The following is a 20,393-nucleotide window of genomic DNA, read 5'->3' as shown; positions in this document are numbered from 1 at the left end:
CTCCAAGGAGGAGAGATTGAATAATGACAGGCTTGATACGAACCAAAGCCTGCACAAAACAATGAATATCAGGAGGTTTAGCAATCTTTCTGTGAAATAAAACAGAAAGAGCAGAGATTTGTCCTTTCAAGGAACTTGCAGACAAACCTTTATCCAAACCATCATGAAGAAACTGTAAAATTCTAGGAATTCTAAAAGAATGCCAAGAGAATTTATGAGAAGAACACCATGAAATGTAAGTCTTCCAAACTCGATAATAAATCTTTCTAGAAACAGATTTACAAGCCTGCAACATAGTATTAATCACAGAGTCAGAAAAAACCTCTATGACTAAGCATTAAGCATTCAATTTACATACCTTCAAATTTAATGATTTGAGATCCTGATGGAAAAACGGACCTTGAGATAGAAAGTCTGGCCTTAATGGAAGTGGCCCAGGTTGGCAACTGGACATCCAAACAGGATCTGCATACCAAAACCTGTAAAGCCATGCTGGAGCCACTAGCAGCACAAACGATTGCTCCATGATGATTTTGGAGATCACTCTTGGAAGAACTAGAGGTGGGAAAATATAAGCCAGTTGATAACACCAAGGAAGTTTCAATGCATCCACTGCTTCCACCTGAGGATCCCTGGACCTGGACAGGTACCGGGGAAGTTTCTTGTTTAGATGAGATGCCATCAGATCTATTTCTGGAAGCCCCCACATCTGAACAACTTGAGAAAACACATCTGGGTGGAGAGACCATTCTCCCGGATGTAAAGTCTGACGACTGAGGTAATCCGCTTCCAAATTGTCTATACCTGGGATATGAACCGCAGAAATTAGACAGGAGCTGGATTCCGCCCAAACAAGTATCTGAGATACTTCATTCATAGCTTGAGGACTGTGAGTCCCACCCTGATGATTGACATATGTCACAGTTGTGATATTGTCTGTCTGAAAGCAAATGAACGGTTCTCTCTTCAACAGAGGCCGAAACTGAAGAGCCCTGAGAATCACACAAAATATTTATTGGCAATCTTGCCTCTTGAGATTTCCAAACCCCTTGTGCTGTCAGAGATCCCCAAACAGCTCCCCAACCTGAAAGACTCGCATCTGATGTGATCACAGTCCAGGTTGGACGAACAAAAGAGGCCCCTAGAATTATACGATGGTGATCTAACCACCGAGTCAGAGAAAGTCAAACATTGGGATTTAAGGATATTAATTGTGATATCCTTGTATAATCCCTGCACCAATGGTTCAGCATACAAAGCTGGAGAGGTCTCGTATGAAAACGAGCAAAGGGGATCACGTCCGATGCTGCAGTCATGAGACCTAAAACTTCCATGCACATAGCTACTGAAGGGAATGACTGAGACTGAAGGTTTCCGACAGGCTGCAACCAATTTCAAATGTCTCTTGTCTGTTAGAGACAAAGTCATGGACACTGAATCTATTTGGAAACCTAAAAAGGTTACCTTTGTCTGAGGAATCAAAGAACTTTTTGGTAAATTGATCCTCCAACCATGTCTTTGAAAAAACAACAGTAGTTGATTTGTGTGAGATTCTGCAGAACGTAAAGACTGAGCAAGTACCAAGATATTGTCCAAATAAGGAAACACCGGAACACCCCGCTCTCTGATTACAGAGAGTAGGACACCAAGAACCTTTGAAAAGATTCTTGGAGTGTTGCTAAGCCAAAAGGAAGAGCAACAAATTGGTAATGCTTGTCTAGAAAAAGAGAATCTCAGGAACTGATAGCGATCTGGATGAATCGGAATATGAAGATATGCATCCTGTAAGTCTATTGTGGACATATAATGCCCTTGCTGAACAAAAGGCAGAATAGATCTTATAGTCACCATTTTGAAAGTTGGTACTCTTACATCGATTGAAATTTTTTATATCCAAAACTGGTCTGAATGAATTTTCTTTCTTTGGGATATTGTATATATTTGAATAAAACCCCAGACTCTGTTCCTGAAACGGAACTGGCATGATTACCCCAGATAACTCCAGGTCTGAAACACACTTCAGGAAAGCCTGAGCCTCTACTGGGTTTGCTGGAATGCGTGAGAGAAAAAAATCTTCTCACAGGCGATCTGAATCCTATTCTGTACCATTGAAAAACAATACTCTGAATCCAATGATTTTGGACCGAATTGATCCAAACATCTTTGAAAAATCTTAACCTGCCCCCTACCTGTAACATATCTCAGCCTAATGTCACTATCCCTTTAAGACTGCCTTTCCTGATTCTGACACTCATGCTGTTTTGAGCAGTATTTACATTCAGCTTGCCTGCCTGATTAATCATTCATGCACCTGATTCCCTCAGCCTCTTTTTAAGCCTTCTCAGGTCTAATGTGCTTTGCATTAACTTTGAAGTTGTGATCCTGAACAACAGAGGTCTGTGACTGTTTCCTGCATGAATTGTACCAACTTATTCAAGCTACAGCCTTTCCTATTTCCTATGCTTAAAATCATCAAATCGCAAGTATCCAAATAATTCTATTTTGTTACCTGGACACTGCTACTTAACAAACTATGAACTTTATTATAAATCAAGTATACTTTTGGTTATCATCACTCTCTAATTATTACAACAGCATCTTACTCAGAACTTTATAACTATTGTCTGCTACAAGTTGTCATAGATGAAATATCATTCTACAAATATGTTAACATATTCAGAACTCTGCATCTATGTGTTCAGTTAAAAGCTTTCATGTGATTCTCCAATATATGCACAAACAGTAATTGATGTCTTAAACTTGCAACTTGACTATCACCTGTGCTGCTCTGCTTATTACTGACATACAGCGCTATATAATATTATGTAATGAGAACCTGCAATAAACCTTAGTTTGCATCTATATGCACAAATAGTAATTAATGCCTAAAACTTGCAACTTGTCTATCACCTGTGCTGCTCTGCTTAATTCTGACATACAGCTCTATATAATATGTACTGTGAACCTGCAACAAACCTTAGTTTGCATCTAAGTGTCAATCTTCTACCAGTTTACTCTGAAGCCTGAACATTCCACATTGCTATATTTTTCTCTCATTGAATCCTGCAGCTACTCCTATTAACTAAAGCCAGAATATATTGTATACAAATGTTGCACTCTCCATTAATTCTACAATAACTATTTGCAACTATGAATCACAGAATATCATCTATCCACGTCCAGGATACTCTTCCCGGGGTCAGGAGTCGGTGTCGTCAAATCCCTACCACTGCCCTGAGGGTCTGTGTCCTGAACGCATGTACACCAGAACATGACACTACCAGCTGAGCTGGAATAAGGGCCGCACCTTCATGCGGACTTGGGGGCTGGCTTTGACCTCTTAAATGGCTTGGATTTATTCCAATTTGAAGAAGGCTTCCAATTGGAAAAAGATTCCTAGGGAAGAATTAGGTTTCAATTCCTTATTTAGGAACAAAAACGGTTAGAAGCTTTAGATGTATCCTTAGATCTTTTATCTTGAGGCGAAAAAACTCCCTTCCCACTGACAGTTGAAATTATTGAATCCAACTGTGAACCAAATAATTTATTATCAAGATTTAAGCCACAAAGCTCTTCTAGCTAAAATAGCTAAAGACATAGATTTAACATCAATTTTGATGATATCAAAAAAAGGCATCACAAATGAAATTATTAGCATGTTGAATCAAGTTAACAATGCTAGACAAATCATGATCCGATACTTGTTGCGCTAAAGTTTCCAACCAAAAAGTTGAAGCAGCTGCAACATCAGCCAAAGAAATTACAGGCCTAAGAAGAAGACCTGAATATAAAGAAGTTTTCCTTAGATAAGATTCAAGATTCCTATCTAAAGGATCTTTAAAAGAAGTACTATCTTCCGAAGGAATAGTAGTACGTTTTAGCAAGATTAGAGATAGCCCCATCAACTTTGGGGATCTTTTCCCAAAACTCCAATCTAACTGCTGGCAAAGGATACAATTTTTTAAACCGTAAAGAAGGAATAAAAGAAGTACCAGGCCTATTCTATTCCTTAGAAATCATATAAGAAATAGCATCAGGAACTGGAAAACCCCCTGGAATAACAACAGGAGGTTTATAAACAGAATTTAAACGTTTACTAGTTTAAATATCAAGAGGACTAGTCTCCTCAATATCTAATATAAACAACACTTCTTTAACAAAGAACGAATGAACTCAATTTTAAATAAATAAGTAGATTTGTCAGTGTCAATATCGGAGGAAGGATCTTCTGGATCAGATAGATCCTCATCAGAGGAGGATAATTCAGTATGTTGTCGGTCATTTGAAATTTCATCAACCTTATGAGAATTTTTAAAAGACCTTTACATTTATTAGAAGGCGGGATGGCAGACAAAGCCTTCTGAATAGAATCAGCAATAAATTCTTATAAATTCACAGGTATATCTTGTACATTAGATGTTAAAAGAACATCAACAGGCAATGTACTATTACTGATGGACACATTCTCTGCATGTAAAAGTTTATCATGACAACTTATTACAAACCACAGCTGGAGATATAATCTCCACAAGATTACAACAAATGTACTTCGCTTTGGTAGAACTGTTATCAGTCAGCAGGGTTCCAACAGTGATTTATGAGACAGGATCAGATTGAGACATCTTGCAAATGTAAAAGAAAAAACATGTAAAGCAAAATGATCAATTTCCTTATATGGCAGTTTCAGGAATGGGAAAAAAATGCAAACAGCATAGCCCTCTCATAGAGAAAAAAGCAAGAGGCATATAGGAATGGGGTTTAAAATAATGAAAATAGTTGGCGCCAAGTATGACGCACAAACAAACAGAGAAATGACAAACAAACAACATCCGGAAATAACACTCTTGCATCATTGAATACGCAACCTTGGGAAATTACGAATTTGCGTCATCGAACGTAACTCGCGCCAAAAATGACTCAATATAGTTTGGCATTTCGCGCCCTTGCGAGCCTAATTCTGCCCGCAAATTTAAAATGACAGTCAATTGGAAAAAAGACTATACCCCATGTAAGAAATACATTTTCCAGATATGAAACTGACAGTCTGCAAAAGGGAATATACTGAAAACTGAATCATGGCAAATATAAGTACAATACATATATGTAGAACTTTATATAAATACATACATTGCCAAACCATAGCTGAGAGTGTCTTAAGTAATGAAAACATACTTACCAAAAGACACCCATCCACATATAGCAGATAGCCCAACCAGTACTGAAATGGTTATCAGTAGAGGTAATGGAATATGAGAGTATATCGTCGATCAGAAAAGGGAGGTAGGAGATGAATCTCTAAGACCGAGAACAGAGAAACTATGAAATAGATCTCCTGTGAGGAAAACCTTTGCATTCAAAAGGTGATACTCCCTTCACATCCCTCTGACATTCACTGTACTCAGAGGAATCGGGCTTCAAAATGCTGAGAAGCGCATATCAACATAGAAATCTTAGCACAAACTTACTTCACCACCTCCATAGGAAGCAAAGTTTGTAAAACTGAATTGTGGGTGTGGTGAGGGGTTATTTATAGGCATTTCGAGGTTTGGGAATCTTTGCCCCTCCTGGTAGGATTGTATATCCCATACGTCACTAGCTCATGGACTCCTGCCAATTACATGAAAGAAATAGCCCTGGTCCTTAAGGGGTTAAAGGATCTTGAAGCACTTGAGACAGAAAGAATCTTCCCAAAGGAGGCCTTGTATGAACCTACGGATCCTGAACAGATCTCTCCCAAGCCTCCCTAAAGAGACTGTCCCCATCAGAGACTGGTCTGTACAGTTTGTTTTTGAACCAAGAAGAGTGAGACTTCCAGGATGATTTAGAGTAGCCAGAATTCTTAGCAGAGGAGACATCTTTCTGAGACATAGATTGTTGAGCAGAGGAGACATCTTTCTGAGACATAGATTGTTGAGCAGAGGAGACATCTTTCTGAGACATAGATTGTTGAGCAGAGGAGACGTCTTTCTGAGACAGATTGTTGAAAGGTGTGAAAAACAAATTATGCTTACCTGATAATTTCCTTTTCTTCTGATGGAAAGAGTCCACAGCTGCATTCATTACTTTTGGGAAGTAAGAACCTGGCCACCAGGAGGAGGCAAAGACACCCCAGCCAAAGGCTTAAATACTCCTCCCACTCCCCTCATCCCCCAGTCATTCTACCGAGGAACAAGGAACATTAGAAGAAATATCAGGGTGAAAGGTGCCAGAAGAATATAAGGACGCATTACATAAAATTACGGGTGGGGAGCTGTGGACTCTTTCCATCAGAAGAAAAGGAAACTATCAGGTAAGCATAATTTATGTTTTTATTCTTAAATGGAAAGAGTCCACAGCTGCATTAATTACTTTTGGGAAAACAATACCCAAGCTTTAGAGGACACTGAATGCCAAGACGGGAGGGAGCCCCGACCAAAGGAAGGAACCACCCCTATCTAAAGTCCAACGCTCCAAGGAGCACGGCTAGAAGTCATATGAAGATACTTCCCAAAGCCTCAGGACAACCAAGGGATACCTCAAGGTCAAAAAAATCCTACTAGCAGGACTAGTCTCCCTATCACCTCCGCTCAAGCAGAGGACACAAGGAAGAGAAAGGCACTAAGCCTACCCAGCTCTGAGCTAAACAAAGTCCCAGCAGGGAACAACCATCACCCAGAAACACAGATCCCTAAAAGGAGATCCAACTCACCTGGAGATAATGGAAGAAGACCTAAAGGTCTCTTACGCGTATACCTGCAAGGTGGGAAGAGCTGCAACTGGTTTCAAACTGCAAACCTACCGCATGCTAGACAGCTGTCCTGTACGAGCTGTTGGATCAAGCCCAAAAGGACAAATCCAGAGGTCTAAAAGAGGAAGGCCAAACCGCTCAACTGCGGTAAGGGGCGTTATGCCCTCCAACCCTCCACCACATGGGGAAGGGTCTAGGTTCTGATGAAATCAGATGTCAGATAGAGTGATGCAGCGGGGAAACTCCCCTGCCCGGCCATCTATGACTGAAGGCTATAAGGTCTGAAACAATCCTTCCCACCTCCGGACCCACATGTCCTCTCGAATGCTTACTTGAACATGAAAAAACAATGATAACCTGAGCACTCTGCGCTTCTACCGAACCAGCGGAGCAGAACAGCGCCACGTGTCTGAACATCCGCAAGACTGAATGAACCCAACAGGACCAGCCTGCACCTAGGGTCCCAACCGGCAAGCTGCGTAAATACTCCCTCGTAGGGGAAAAAACAGAAAACAGACATTTTAAACATAGGACTAACATGTCCAAAACAACTTTTTACTAAATAAAACTAATAGAGTATCAATCCCAGAAAGTTCCTGAAGGAAACAAAAACAAATAAAAGACATCCCATCGGATATAAATAAAATATAAGGCAACCCGGAGGTTAACACCCAAAAAGACACAGGCCTACCCGCAGGACCAGCCAAACGGAGCCCTATCTTCAAATGACAATCAGGAGATTACTTCATCCCCACATGTCTAATAAGGTGCACCATTCAAATGATCAGACTGAAAATCCCCATAACTGGTAACGATAGGGTCATTCAATAACTGAAAAACATGTCTGAGCAACACGTGAAGGCACGCAATCCTGTAACGAAAGGCACAACACTCAGGGACAGATACCCCCGCTGGGAACTGTAGAGGCCCTCCCCAAGGCGGAAGGCTCGGGACAATAGGGCACGAGCACATTCTCAAATAAACGTCTGGACTCTGCAGACGAACAATCGCCAACATTATGTGGAAGTGAAAACGTGCTGCAACCTCCGGGGGAAACACGCCACTCCGCATGGAGGAACCATAAACTGGGTTACCCGCATGTGCAGAAGTATGATTTGATAGGGAAATCACCTCTCGGAGGACAGGACCCCCGAGGCGGATGGCTCAGCAGTCCCTTGATTCCCCAAGCCCTAGGAACCAGGCGCTCTGAAATGGCATACGGAACAAAACTGGTTGACAGGAGTCAACGAGGCCACTCCGGAATCATCACCGGACACAGAATCTGAAATCAAAATAGTCTCAGTATCAGATTCCTCTGTAACTGAATCTGAAATTAACAGTCTCAGCATCAGAATCCTCCATAACTGGATAGAGGATATGTAAACATGGACTAAAAAAGTAAAACAAAAACCGCACCTGACACCCACAATAGCTGGGGCACTCACCACCTCCTATGACCAGAACCCTGCAGACTAGAAAAATTCCTTCGCCACGCGGTCAGAAATGCGGAAATGGAAAAACGGAACGTAACCACGCCCGAACACAAGGTGAAGCGTACAGTCCAAAAAAAGTGCGCCCAACCAAAAGGCCGCGTCACTTCCAAAGGCCTCAATCTTCCAACCACGAGCCCAGTAAACATGCAGGTTGAATCACATAAACAGGATTATAAACCCCCCCTGTTCAATAACCCCCCTCAGGAGATATTAACACTCGATTCCAAGATACTAAAAGAGTATCTGAGACCCTTATGTATAAGCTAGACCCGCAAGGTGGTAGCCTCTCGGGAAACATTCACATTACAGTACATTGACGAATAAAGTAAAATTAAACAATCTTACCGTGGAACAGGAACACAGCCCTTCAAGTGTGAGGTATAGTAGCATCGCCACCGCTATGGACTTGAGAGAAGAAAGCAGGCAGCGAAGCAAAGTTTGACAACGCTGATTGCTTGAGGAGCTGTTAATATGAGTCGGGATGGTTTCGCAGAAATTCGCTGCATCTCCGGACTCTAACTTTCATCCAAGCCCTCACTGAGAGACTGACATGACTACTTAAAACTCCTGTCCCTTGCCAAAGAGTACTACCCTCCATAAGAGACAAAAACAAAAATTAAAAATTCTGACACTTCTCTGCCATCCTCCTGGGATGAAAGGCAAACAATGACTGGGGGATGAGGGGAGTGGGAGAAGTATTTAAGAATTTGGCTGGGGTGTGTCTTTGCCTCCTCCTGGTGGCCAGGTTCTTATTTCCCAAAAGTAATGAATGCAGCTGTGGACTCTTTCCATTTAAGAAAAAAAACACCCTACAGATCTAGGCTTACCCTTAGATTTCTTATTCTGGGACAGAAAAGCTACCTTACCCCTGTGAATGTGGCAGTAATAGCATCCAGTCCAGACCCAAACAAAGATTTACCCTGAAAGGGGAGAGAAAGCGGTCTGCATTTAGAAATCATATCAGCAGAACAAGACTTAAGCCACAAAGCTCTCTTAGCTAAAACAACTAATGCAGCATTCTTAGCAATGATGCAAATAATTTTCACTGCTGCATCACAAATGAAGGAAACTCAGGAGAATAATACAATCCTGAATCTCACCCAGAGTGGTTTTTCCAGAAACAAGTGCTGAGATTACCACACCACACAGCAGTTGCAGCAGCAAAACAGGCTACACTGACTGCAGGCCTAAACATAAACCTGCAAGCTGAAAGGATCTCCTAAGAAAATCTTCAAGCTTTCTATCTAAAGAATGCTTAAAAAAAGAAACTACCCTCCAAAGGAATAGCAGTATGCATGGCCAAAGTGGAAATAGCTGCATCTACCTTAAAAACATTATCCCAAATCTCTGAATTAACAAAAGGGAGAGGAAACAGCTTTAAATGTGGTAGATGAAACACATGAGAAAAAGGATTAATACAATTTGTACCCCAAATTAGAAGCCGAGCTCTGATAATCAGAATGCCTTACCATCTCCACCGGTCCTGAGAACCTCCCCACACAGTGAGAATGTTACAGCAGCACAGGAACCGGTGAGTGCTAAAACCCAAAGGCAACAAACTTGGCACAGATGAAATAAAGAATGCCAAAAAAAAAAAAAAGGGAAACCACTGGCGCTATTAGAAATAGCTAGGATTTTAACTACCATATATGTGTGTGCATATATCTCTAAAACCTCTTTGGGTAATAAATAGCGGCTGTGTGGCTGTGTGAAGAAATATATAAAGGAATATCTATAAGGGGTGGTTAATATCTAAAGATATAGTTGATAATGGTGATATATCTCAGCAGGTTAGATATTAACCACCCCTTATAGATATTCCTTTATATATTTCTTCACACGGCCACACAGCCGCTATTTATTATCCAAAGAGCTTATAGAGATATATGCACACACATATATGGTAGTTAAAATCCTAGCTATTTCTAATAGCGCCAGTGGTTTTCCTTTTTTTTTGGTATTCTACATTTCACAAACTACTGAGGAGTAGTTTTTTTAACTAGGCTTATAGGATTTTTAGTTGGCGCCAACTCTCATTCCCACAATCAACAGATGAAATAAAACATACTGTGCACAGCTCAGAACCCAATCACACTACATTTAAAGCAACAATAACCTCAAAAAGCAAAGTGCCTAAAAGTGCTATATGATGTGTAATACATTCCCCAGACTATGTGGATCATGTGTACATGTCTAATTGCCAGTAGGCTTGTAGGATGCAGGTACTTACCACTAAGCAACTCCTTCCATTGGACTTACCTCAGCTGCAGCAGCTTGTTTCCAGCAGACTAACCCATCTTAAGCAGTGCGAGCATGATGCCAATGATCTAAATCAGTAACAGCATCTACTATCCAGGGGATTGGTGGACAAGTTCACAACATTTTACCTGAGGAGGGTTATAGTTTCACAAGGAGCAGTTTACTGTACACCAAGGAATTGGTGGACAAGTCCACATTTCACCTGGAAGATCTGCAACATTTTTCATTGAGAAAAGACCTTTCACTGCCTGGCTGAAAAACTCCTCATCTAACAATAGGTTATTGTGAGGAGGAGTCAAGCCTCAGATCAATTAGAGGATCCCCTGTTAAGCGTTGAGAAGATCTTGCACTTCAATTTAACCCCACTCCTCAACAAAAGGAGGCAAAAGAAAGAGACTGTGAATTGTGGGAAATGGGAGTGATTTAAAGCTCTGTTTTGTAGGGGTGTCTTTTGGCTCCCCGAAGTGGTCAGGAAGGGAATATTCCCACACGTGATGGCTTGTGGACTCTCACTATTTGGTGAAAGAAATTGTTAGATTTTTATTTACTCTAACAGGGTAAGTATATTCCCTAACAGGGTAAGTATATTCCCTAACAGGGTAGTATACCCCAAAGTTCCTGAATCTATATATCCAGAGGAGTATAACAGAACATGTATTATTATTTATTTTTTAAAAACTATAGTGTAAATATACAAATAGTATGTGTCTGTGTGCGATTACAGTTATGGCATTGGGAAGAAAAGGTGCGTTGATCCTCTGCTAGATATCTTAACCTAGTGAAAGCCACATTTCTAATACCAACCTCAATGTTTTCTCATTACCAAATCCAATATGCTGTGAATCTGTGGCACTTGCAATCCAAACCTCAGAAACACTGGTGAGGTCATCCATCAGAGTTAATGTATAAATAAAGGATACAGGGATTGTTGTCATCTATGCTGCAGTTGTCCAGAATGAGAGGTATTCCTTCAAGCTGATAAATCTAGAGATAAAGATAGAATGGTAAATTTAATGAAAACATTAAACAATTTGGATATTGTTGCTACGAATATACAAAAACCGTTAATCATAAATAAACATATTGTTTTCTTGTGTGTTCAGTTGAGACAAGTATACAGTTCCTTGCTGTTGGGCCTAAATCAAAGTAGAAACACATGAACAAACTAATGGGATGAAAGGTGACTAGCAGACAGACATTACTAGTTAAAGTAGTTTTTTAAAATGGTCTTTTAACAAAAAAAAAGGGAAACGGTGACATAGTAGGCAACTATAGACCAATTTCACTCATAAACATAGATATGAAAATCTATGCAAAAATTTTGGCTAATCGAATGAGTACAATATTACCCGGTATTATCCATCCAGACCAAGTTGGCTTAATCAAGGGTCGAGAAGCGAAAGATAATACTATAAGACTGCTACACTCTCTACACTTTTCATCTCATAACCATACACCGCTAATATTGCTCTCTACTGATGCTGAGAAGGCATTTGACAGGGTGGACTGGCAATTCATGTGGTCCACCCTGTCAAAATTTGGCTTTTCTGAAAGATTCATCAAAAGAATACAAGCTTTATACCACAATCCAAATGCTAAAGTTAGAGTTAATAACACTATTTCACAACCTTTCCCCATTTCAAATGGCACCCGCCAAGGATGTCCACTCTCCCCCCTATTATTCGCACTCACAGTTGAAATCTTGGCGATACAAATTAGAGACAATCAACATATTCAGGGATTACAAATTGGTGATATTGTTCAGAAATGCCTCTTGTTTGCTGACGATGTGATCCTTACTCTACAATCCCCAAGCACTTCCCTACCGGCCCTTATCGAAACTCTAGAAAAATATAAAGCAGTCTCCAATTTCTCCATTAACATGGAGAAGTCGGGGCTGATGCCAATTAATCTCCCACCTGAAGAAATACAGTCCATATCCAGACAAACAAAATTTGTTCTGACAGACAAACTCAAATATTTAGGCTTGATAGTCCCCAAAGACACTCAAAAACTATTCTTAGAGAACTACATTACTCTCCAAAACAGCATTAAGAGTTTATAAGACACATGGCACAGACAGGGACATCTATCATGGCTAGGTCGAATTAACACAGTGAAGATGATGATAGTCCCCAAATATCTTTACCTATTTCAAACCCTACCCATGTCTATCCCCAAACACTATCTACAAACACAGCAAAAGTTGATAAATTCATTTATCTGGTCTTATAAACGCCCGAGAATTGCTCAACACACAATGTATCTTAGCAAAGAAGATGGAGGCCTCAATGTTCCTAATGTAGCAAACTATTATAAAGCAACACACTTATCTAGAATAGTAGCATGGAACCGCTCTACATCCTCTAATCTATGGGTACAGATAGAAAGCCACCTGTCACAGACTAAACACATGAGAGATATGCCCTGGATTCCTAGGGATTCTAGACCCCATGTTATACAACATAACGAATACATCAAAACAACTTTGGCAGTGTGGGATGAATTGATCACACAAACAAAATGAATATCAACACCAATATCCCCCCTAACCCCTATTTTACAATACCACATCTTTTTAAAACACAGCCAATTCACCCATATGAATGATGACAAGCTCTTGCTCAATTTACCAATTTATTTAATAACTACACCCTTAGAGGTTAAAGACAGACTCTCGCTTAACGCAGACTTAGGACCACCATTCCACAACTGGTATGCGTATCTTCAAATCCGACATGCAATAAATCAAAGCCCATATAGAACAGAGATCCTGAGACCACTGACTAAATTTGAACAGTTATGCACTAATCCGAAAAATACAAAAGCGCATCTCTCTCAAACATACAAAATACTCAGAGGTTCCTTTCCCCGAGAAACGCCCGACTTATCTGACGAGGTGGTTAGATGAGTTACACACTGAGCTAGATGCTGAATCATGGAAACGAGGATTTCACAATACCCACACCTCATCCACCTCACTAATCATGTCCGAACTCAACTACAAAATACTAGCTAGATGGTATTTAACTCCCCAACGTCTGCGAGTTATTTACCCCACAGCTTCATCCAGTTGCTGGAGAAGATGTGGAGACGAAGGTACCTTAACGCACATTTGTATGACATGTCCAGGCTTAGGAGACTTTTGGCCACAAATAGAAAGACATATAAACAAAGTTCTAGGCATTAATATTACACTGACTACACAAATTGTTCTCCTTAACCACATCCCGAAAATTACATGTCTTTACCGTAAGAAACTTCTACTTTTAATGATAACATGTGCTAAGAGGTTAATACCTAGATTATGGAAAACACAAGAGCAACCCACAATAGCCCAATGGAAGTCGGAGGTCAATCACGTTCTTACACTAGAGAAAATGCACTATTGCTATCAAGGAAAACCAGATATGTTATTAAATATCCAAATTATCTGGGAACAAAACATTTAACAAATTACATGAGCTCCACATGAAACTATAATCCTATAGGGCAAACTGACAGGGATACTCACCCACCCCCCTTCTACCTTAACCCCACCATCTATCTTCCTTTCCTTCTTCCACTTTCCTATCTTTAGGATTGGATTCCAACTCTGCTAAATTAATTTTCAAATAATGCTACTGTTAATAATTTTTAGAAATGTCCAAGAAAATTAGGTCTTTGAATGCATATGCCTATTATTATTACGAAATGTATTATGTTGCAAACCCATGTTATAACGTATTCACGAATTTACATAATTGTCAAAGTACCTGTTTTCAATAAAAAATATTTGAACAAAAAAAAAAAAGGAAACAATGCTATGTCGGCCACACACCTGGCAGCATCTCTATGACTCCCAACATGGGAGACACCATATATATATATTTGCTGTAGGAAAGTGCATACAACTTTAAACCCTCTTTATTTAGTTTTAGAGACTGTTAATGTATCTAAGAAAAGTTTACTAGACAGACAGTATCAAAAAAACTAAATTTATGCTTACCTGATAATTTTCTTTCTTTCCAGACATGGAGAGTCCATGTAATTTCAATTACTAGTGGGATATTCACTCCTGGCCAGCAGGAGGAGGCAAAGAGCACCATAGCAAAACTGTTAAGTGTCACTTCCCTTACCCATAACCCCCAGTCATTCGGCCGAAGGGAAAAAGAAGAAAACACAAAGGTATAGAGGTAAATAAAGAGAGAAGCGCTCAACCTGGGAATGAACAATAGCTTGGTCTGTGGCTAGTTACCATCCAAGAAGCAGCCTCTTTTTGCTCTACATGTGCCTTTCACAGAGAATAACTTTACTGAAGCATACCAGTCTGATCCTGACTTCACAGTACAGTACAGTCCAACCCCGAAATACCAGACAATCCCTCTCTGAACAAGAGAAACAGCAAAACCCAGATGTACTTTTCGGCCTATTGTGGGCCTCGTCAGTGAGGTGCAGCCATATTCCTCTAGGCACACTGAGCAACGGGTCCATGTCTGGATTCCCGACTCACACTTAGGGAGACATCCCTAAGTGTCATAATTTGCATAAATAAAAAGAGAGAAGCGCTCAATCTGGAAACGAACAATAGCATAATAGCTTGTTCTATAGCTAGTTACCATCCAAGAAGCAGCCTCTTTTTGCTCAACATGTGCCTTTCACAGAGAAGAACTTTCCTGAAGCATATCAGTCTGATCCTGACTTCACAGTACAGTCCAGCCCCGAAATACCAGGCAATCTCTCTCTGAACTAGAGAAACAGCAAAACCCCAGACGTATGTTTCGGCCTATTGTGGGCCTTATCAGTGAGGACTGCACTGTTAAGTCAGGATCAGACTGATATGCTACAGGAAATCTCTTCTCTGTGAAAGGCACATGTTGAGCAAAAAAAGGCTGCTTCTTGGGTGGTAACCGGCCATAGAACAAGCTATTATGCTGTTGTTCATTCCCAGGTTGAGCGCTTCTCTTATTTTATTTATGGGAATTATGACACTTAGGGAAGTCTCCCTAAGCGTGATGCGGGAATCCAGGCGTGGACCCGTTGCTCAGTGTGCCTAGAGGGATATGGCTGCACCTCACTGACGAGGCCTACACTAGGCCGAAACGTACGTCTGGGGTTTTGCTGTTTTTCTTGTTCAGAGAGGGATTGCCTGGTATTTCGGGGCTGGACTGCACTATTAAGTCAGGATCAGACTGATATGCTACAGGAAAGTTCTTCTCTGAGAAAGGCACATGTTGAGCAAAAAGAGGCTGCTTCTTGGGTGGTAACTGGCCATAGAACAAGCTATTATGCGGTTGTTCGTTCCCAGGCTGAGCGCTTCTCTTATTTTATTTATGGGAATTATGACACTTAGGGAAGTCTCCCTAAGCGTGATGCGGGAATCCAGACGTGGACCCGTTGCTCAGTGTGCCTAGAGGGATATGGCTGCACCTCACTGACGAGGCCCACACTAGGCCGAAACGTACGTCTGGGGTTTTGCTGTTTTTCTTGTTCAGAGAGGGATTGCCTGGTATTTCGGGGCTGGACTGCACTGTTAAGTCAGGATCAGACTGATATGCTACAGGAAAGTTCTTCTCTGAGAAAGGCACATGTTGAGCAAAAAGAGGCTGCTTCTTGGGTGGTAACTGGCCATAGAACAAGCTATTATGCGGTTGTTCGTTCCCAGGCTGAGCGCTTTTCTTCTTTTATTTATGCAAAGGTATAGAGGTGCCTGAGGTTTAGTAAAAAATTACTGTCTAATCTAAAGTGTGGGGTCGTAGACTCTCCATGTCCAGAAAGAAAGAAATTTATCAGGAAAGTATAATTTTTGTTTTCTTTCCTAAAACATAGAGAGTCTATGACATCATTACAATTACTAGTGGGAACCAATACCCAAGCTAGAGAACACAGAATGAATAGGGAGGGAGAATAAGACAGGCAGACCTAAACAGAAGGCACCACCGCTTGAAGAACCTTTCTTCCAAAGGAAGCCTCAGCCGAGGCAAAAGTATCAAATTTAGAATGTAGAATTTGGGAAAAGTATGCAGAGAGGACCAAGTTGCAGCCTTGCAAATCTGTTCCACAGAAGCTTAATTTTTGAAAGCCCAAGAAAAGGAGACAGCCCTAGTGGAATGAGCTGTGAGCCTCTCAGGAGGCTGCTGTCCAGCAGTCTCATAAGCAAAACGAATCATACTTCTCAACCAGAGGGAAAGAGAAGAAGTAGCCTTCTGACCCTTACGCTTTCCAGAGAAACAAACAGGGCAGAAGACTGGCAAAAATCCTTAGTAGCCTGTAGGCAGAATTTTAGAGCGCGCACCACATCCAAGTTGTGCAACAGACGTTCCTTATGAGAGGAAGGATTAGGACAGAGAGAAGGAACAATTTCTCGATTAATATTTCTATCCGAAACCACCTTAGGGTGAAACCCCAATTTAGTACGAAGGACCGCCTTAGCCACATGAAAAATAAGGTAAGGCGAATCGCACTGCAAAGCCGAGAGTTCAGAAACTCTTCAAAGATAACTGCTTAATATCTATCTGGCTCAAACTGAGAACTAGATTAAGACTCCAAGGAGGAGTAACAGGTTTAAACACAGGCCTGGAGAAAAATCCAGACCCTACTCCAAGAGTAGCCCTTTGATTCACACCAATAAAAAGGTATTTACGCCATACCTTATGGTAAATCATACGAGTAACAGGCTTGCAAGCCTGAATCATAGTATCAATGACAGACTCAGAAAACCCATGCTTAGCCAGAACTAAACATTCAATCTCCAAGCAGTCAGCTTCAGAGAAACGAGATTTGGATGGAGGAAAGCACCCTAAGTTAGAAGGTCCTTCCTTAGAGGTAACCTCCAAGGTGGAAGAGATGACATCCTCACTAGGTCCGCAAACCAGATCATGGAGGAGCTATTAGAATTACAGACGCTCTCTCCTGTTTGATAAAAGCAATGACTCGTAGAAGGAGAGCAAACGGAGGAAATGGGTATGCTAGAACCGCTAGTGTAATGATCATGGGATATTCCACTATCAGACCGAACTAGGACAGTAGTCTTTTTATCCCTGCATCGAGCCGGAATGAAAGGGAATATCCCAGAGCAGAGAAAGTTCACAAGATGAGGTAAGTGGCACTCACCAAAGGCAGAATAGTCCACGGCGGCAACAGGCAGGAAATCAGAGAAAGACAGTTCAGGAGTAAACCACCAGAAAGGTCAGGCAGGCAGGGTTCAGCAACAGTAAGGCAGTCCAGAGGTAAACCACTAGGATGGTCAGGCAGGGTTTGGCAACAGTAAGGCAGTCCAAAGCTAAACCACTAGGATGGTCAGGCAAGCAGGGTTTGGCAACCGTAAGGCAATCCAGAGCAATACGGGTTAATCAAGCAGAGTAGTCAGACAGGCAAGGTTCAGCAACAGTATATCAATCCAGCAGTTAAGGGTAAACAGGCATAGAGGTCAGACAAGCAGAGTTCAGCAGCAGTATATCAATCCAGCAGTTAAGGGGTAAACAGGCAGAGAGGCCAGACAAGCAGAGTTCAGCAGCAGTATATCAATCCAACAGTTAAAGGGACAGTCTAGTCCAGAATAGAGAATGTCATTTTAAACAATTTTCCAATTTACTTTTATCACAAATTTTGCTTTGTTTTCTTGGTATTCTTAGTTGAAAGCTAAACCTATGAGGTTCATATGCTAATTTGTAAGCCCTTGAAGGCCGTCTCTTCTCTCAGGGCATTTTGGCAATTTTTCACCACTAGAGGGTGTTAGTTCATGTTTGTCATATAGATAGATAAACCTAGGCCCCAATTTGTGACAGGGTTGACGTAGACGGATATGTCAAGTAGAGACCCAAAGACGTTCACCTACTGAGATGGCACATACAGAAGCTCTATGACGATCAGCAAACTTTTTATATCTAGAGACAGTTGAACGTAGCTGAGAGGGAATACGTTGCCAATGAGTGGTGAGTTCAGTAACGTGTCGGTCAGCAGCAGGAACCCCAGTGGACTGAGCAGAAAGAGGGAAGACACAAGGTTGATACCCTGCTACGGCTTGAAATGGAGAACATCGAAGAGAAGAGTGCCAATGAGTGTTTCTTGACAGCTCAGCTAGAGGTAACAACTCAGACCAGTTGGTATGGAGAGCATTGACAAAGGTTCTAAGGTAGGCCTCAAGATCCTGGTTTACTCTTTCAGTTAGTCCATTGGTCTGAGGATGGTAGCCAGAAGACAAGGAAACAGAGGTTCCAATCAACTTACAAAAGGCCCTCCAAAAGGTAGAGATGAACTGAGGACCTCTGTCGGAAACTATATTCGCAGGAATGCCATGAAGTCGTACCACATGCAAGAGAAAAAAAAGAAGACAACTCTTGGACAGAAGGCAGTTTTATCAGGGGTACAAAATGAGTCAGTCTGGAAAAGCGATCCACCACAACCCAGAAAACTGTATAGTGGTCCAGAAGGAGGAAGGTCCACAATGAAATCCATTGTTATGTGTGTCCTTGGTTGTTAGGCAATGGACAATGGTTGGAGCAAGCCAGGAGGCAAGGATCGGGGAGTTTTGTTGGCAGCACAAGTTGTGCAGGCTTTCACATAATCTTGAGCAACTTGAGTAGGCCACCATATATGTTGGGAAAAGATAAATTATGCTTACCTGATAATTTTATTTCCATCGTGGGGAGGAGAGTCCACGGCTTCATTCATTACTTTTGGGAATATAGAACCTAGCCACCACGAGGAGGCAAAGACACCCCACCCCAGCCAAAGGCTTAAATACCTCCCCCCACTCCCCTCATCCCCCAGTCATTCTGCCGAGGGAACAAGGAATAGTAGTTAAAAAATCAGGGTATAAATGGTGCCAGAAGATAAATTAAATTTAGGTTCGCCCACCAGAGTTACGGACGTGAGCCGTAGACTCTCCTCCCCATGATGGAAATAAAATTATCAGGTAAGCATAATTTATGTTTTCCATCTAAAGGGGAGGAGAGTCCACGGCTTTATTCATTACTTTTGGGAAACATATACCCAAGCTTTAGAGGACACTAAATAAAACCGGGAGGGTAAAAATGAAGACCCATATCTAAGGGCACCACAGCCTGTAAAACCTTTCTCCCCAAAACACGCAAAAACGTCAAATTTGTAAAATGTGTAAAGAGGACCAGGTAGCCGCATTACAAATCTGCTCCATAGAGGCCTCTTTCTTGAAGGCCCAAGACGAAGCCACAGCTCTAGTTGAATGAGCCGTGATCGTCTGAGGAGGCTTATGTCCTGCTGTCTCATAGGCCAAGCGAATCAAGCTCCTCAACCAAAAGGACAAAGAAGTAGAAAAGGCCCTCTGCCCCTTGCGCTTCCCGGAATACACCACAAAAAGATATGTAGACTGTCTGAAATCCTTCGTAGCCTGAAGATAGAACTTCAAGGCACAAACCACATCCAGATTATGAAGTAACCTCTCTCCTTGGAAGAAGGGTTAGGACACAAAGAAGGAACAATTATTTCCTGATTGATGTTACGGTTAGACACCACCTTGGGAAGAAACCCCAAACCGGTGCGAAGAACAGCCTTATCCGCATGAAAAACCAGATAAGGAGGCTCGAATTGCAAGGCAGCCAGTTCAGTTTCTCTGCGTGCCGATGCAATAGCCAACAGGAAGAGAACCTTTCAAGACAGAATCTTATTGTCAATTGAATGCATAGGCTCAAACTGAACCCTCTGCAATACCTTAAGGACCAAGTTTAAGCTCCATGGAGGAGCAGACTGCCTAAAGACAGGCCTGATTCTAGACAGAGCCAGAACAAAAGATTGAATGTCAGGCAAGTCAGCGAGTCTCCTGTGCAACAAAACTGATAATGCCGAAATCTGTCCCTTTAAGGAACTGGCGGCAAGACCCTTCTCCAAACCTTCTTGGAGAAAAGACAGAATCCCGGATACCTTCACCTTGTGCCAAGGATATCCGTGCTCACACC

The 20,393-nt window shown here is 41.5% G+C and overlaps 1 protein-coding gene across 1 annotated transcript in view; it reads right to left on the bottom strand.

The window, feature by feature from the left end:
• The window catches only part of ATXN10 (ataxin 10), a gene marked incomplete in the record, with an annotated part of 986,216 nt that overhangs the window by 153,273 nt on the left and 812,550 nt on the right, over positions 1-20,393 (bottom strand). The window contains 1 exon segment of the mRNA XM_053719008.1: positions 11,400-11,463. Within this exon segment, the coding sequence (XP_053574983.1) occupies positions 11,400-11,463 (64 nt within the window).

This window comes from Bombina bombina, chromosome 6, assembly GCF_027579735.1.
Source record: "Bombina bombina isolate aBomBom1 chromosome 6, aBomBom1.pri, whole genome shotgun sequence".
Classification (NCBI taxonomy): domain Eukaryota; kingdom Metazoa; phylum Chordata; class Amphibia; order Anura; family Bombinatoridae; genus Bombina; species Bombina bombina.
The sequence above is the reverse complement of the archived record's forward strand: the minus strand, read 5'-3'. Positions and strand labels throughout refer to the sequence as shown.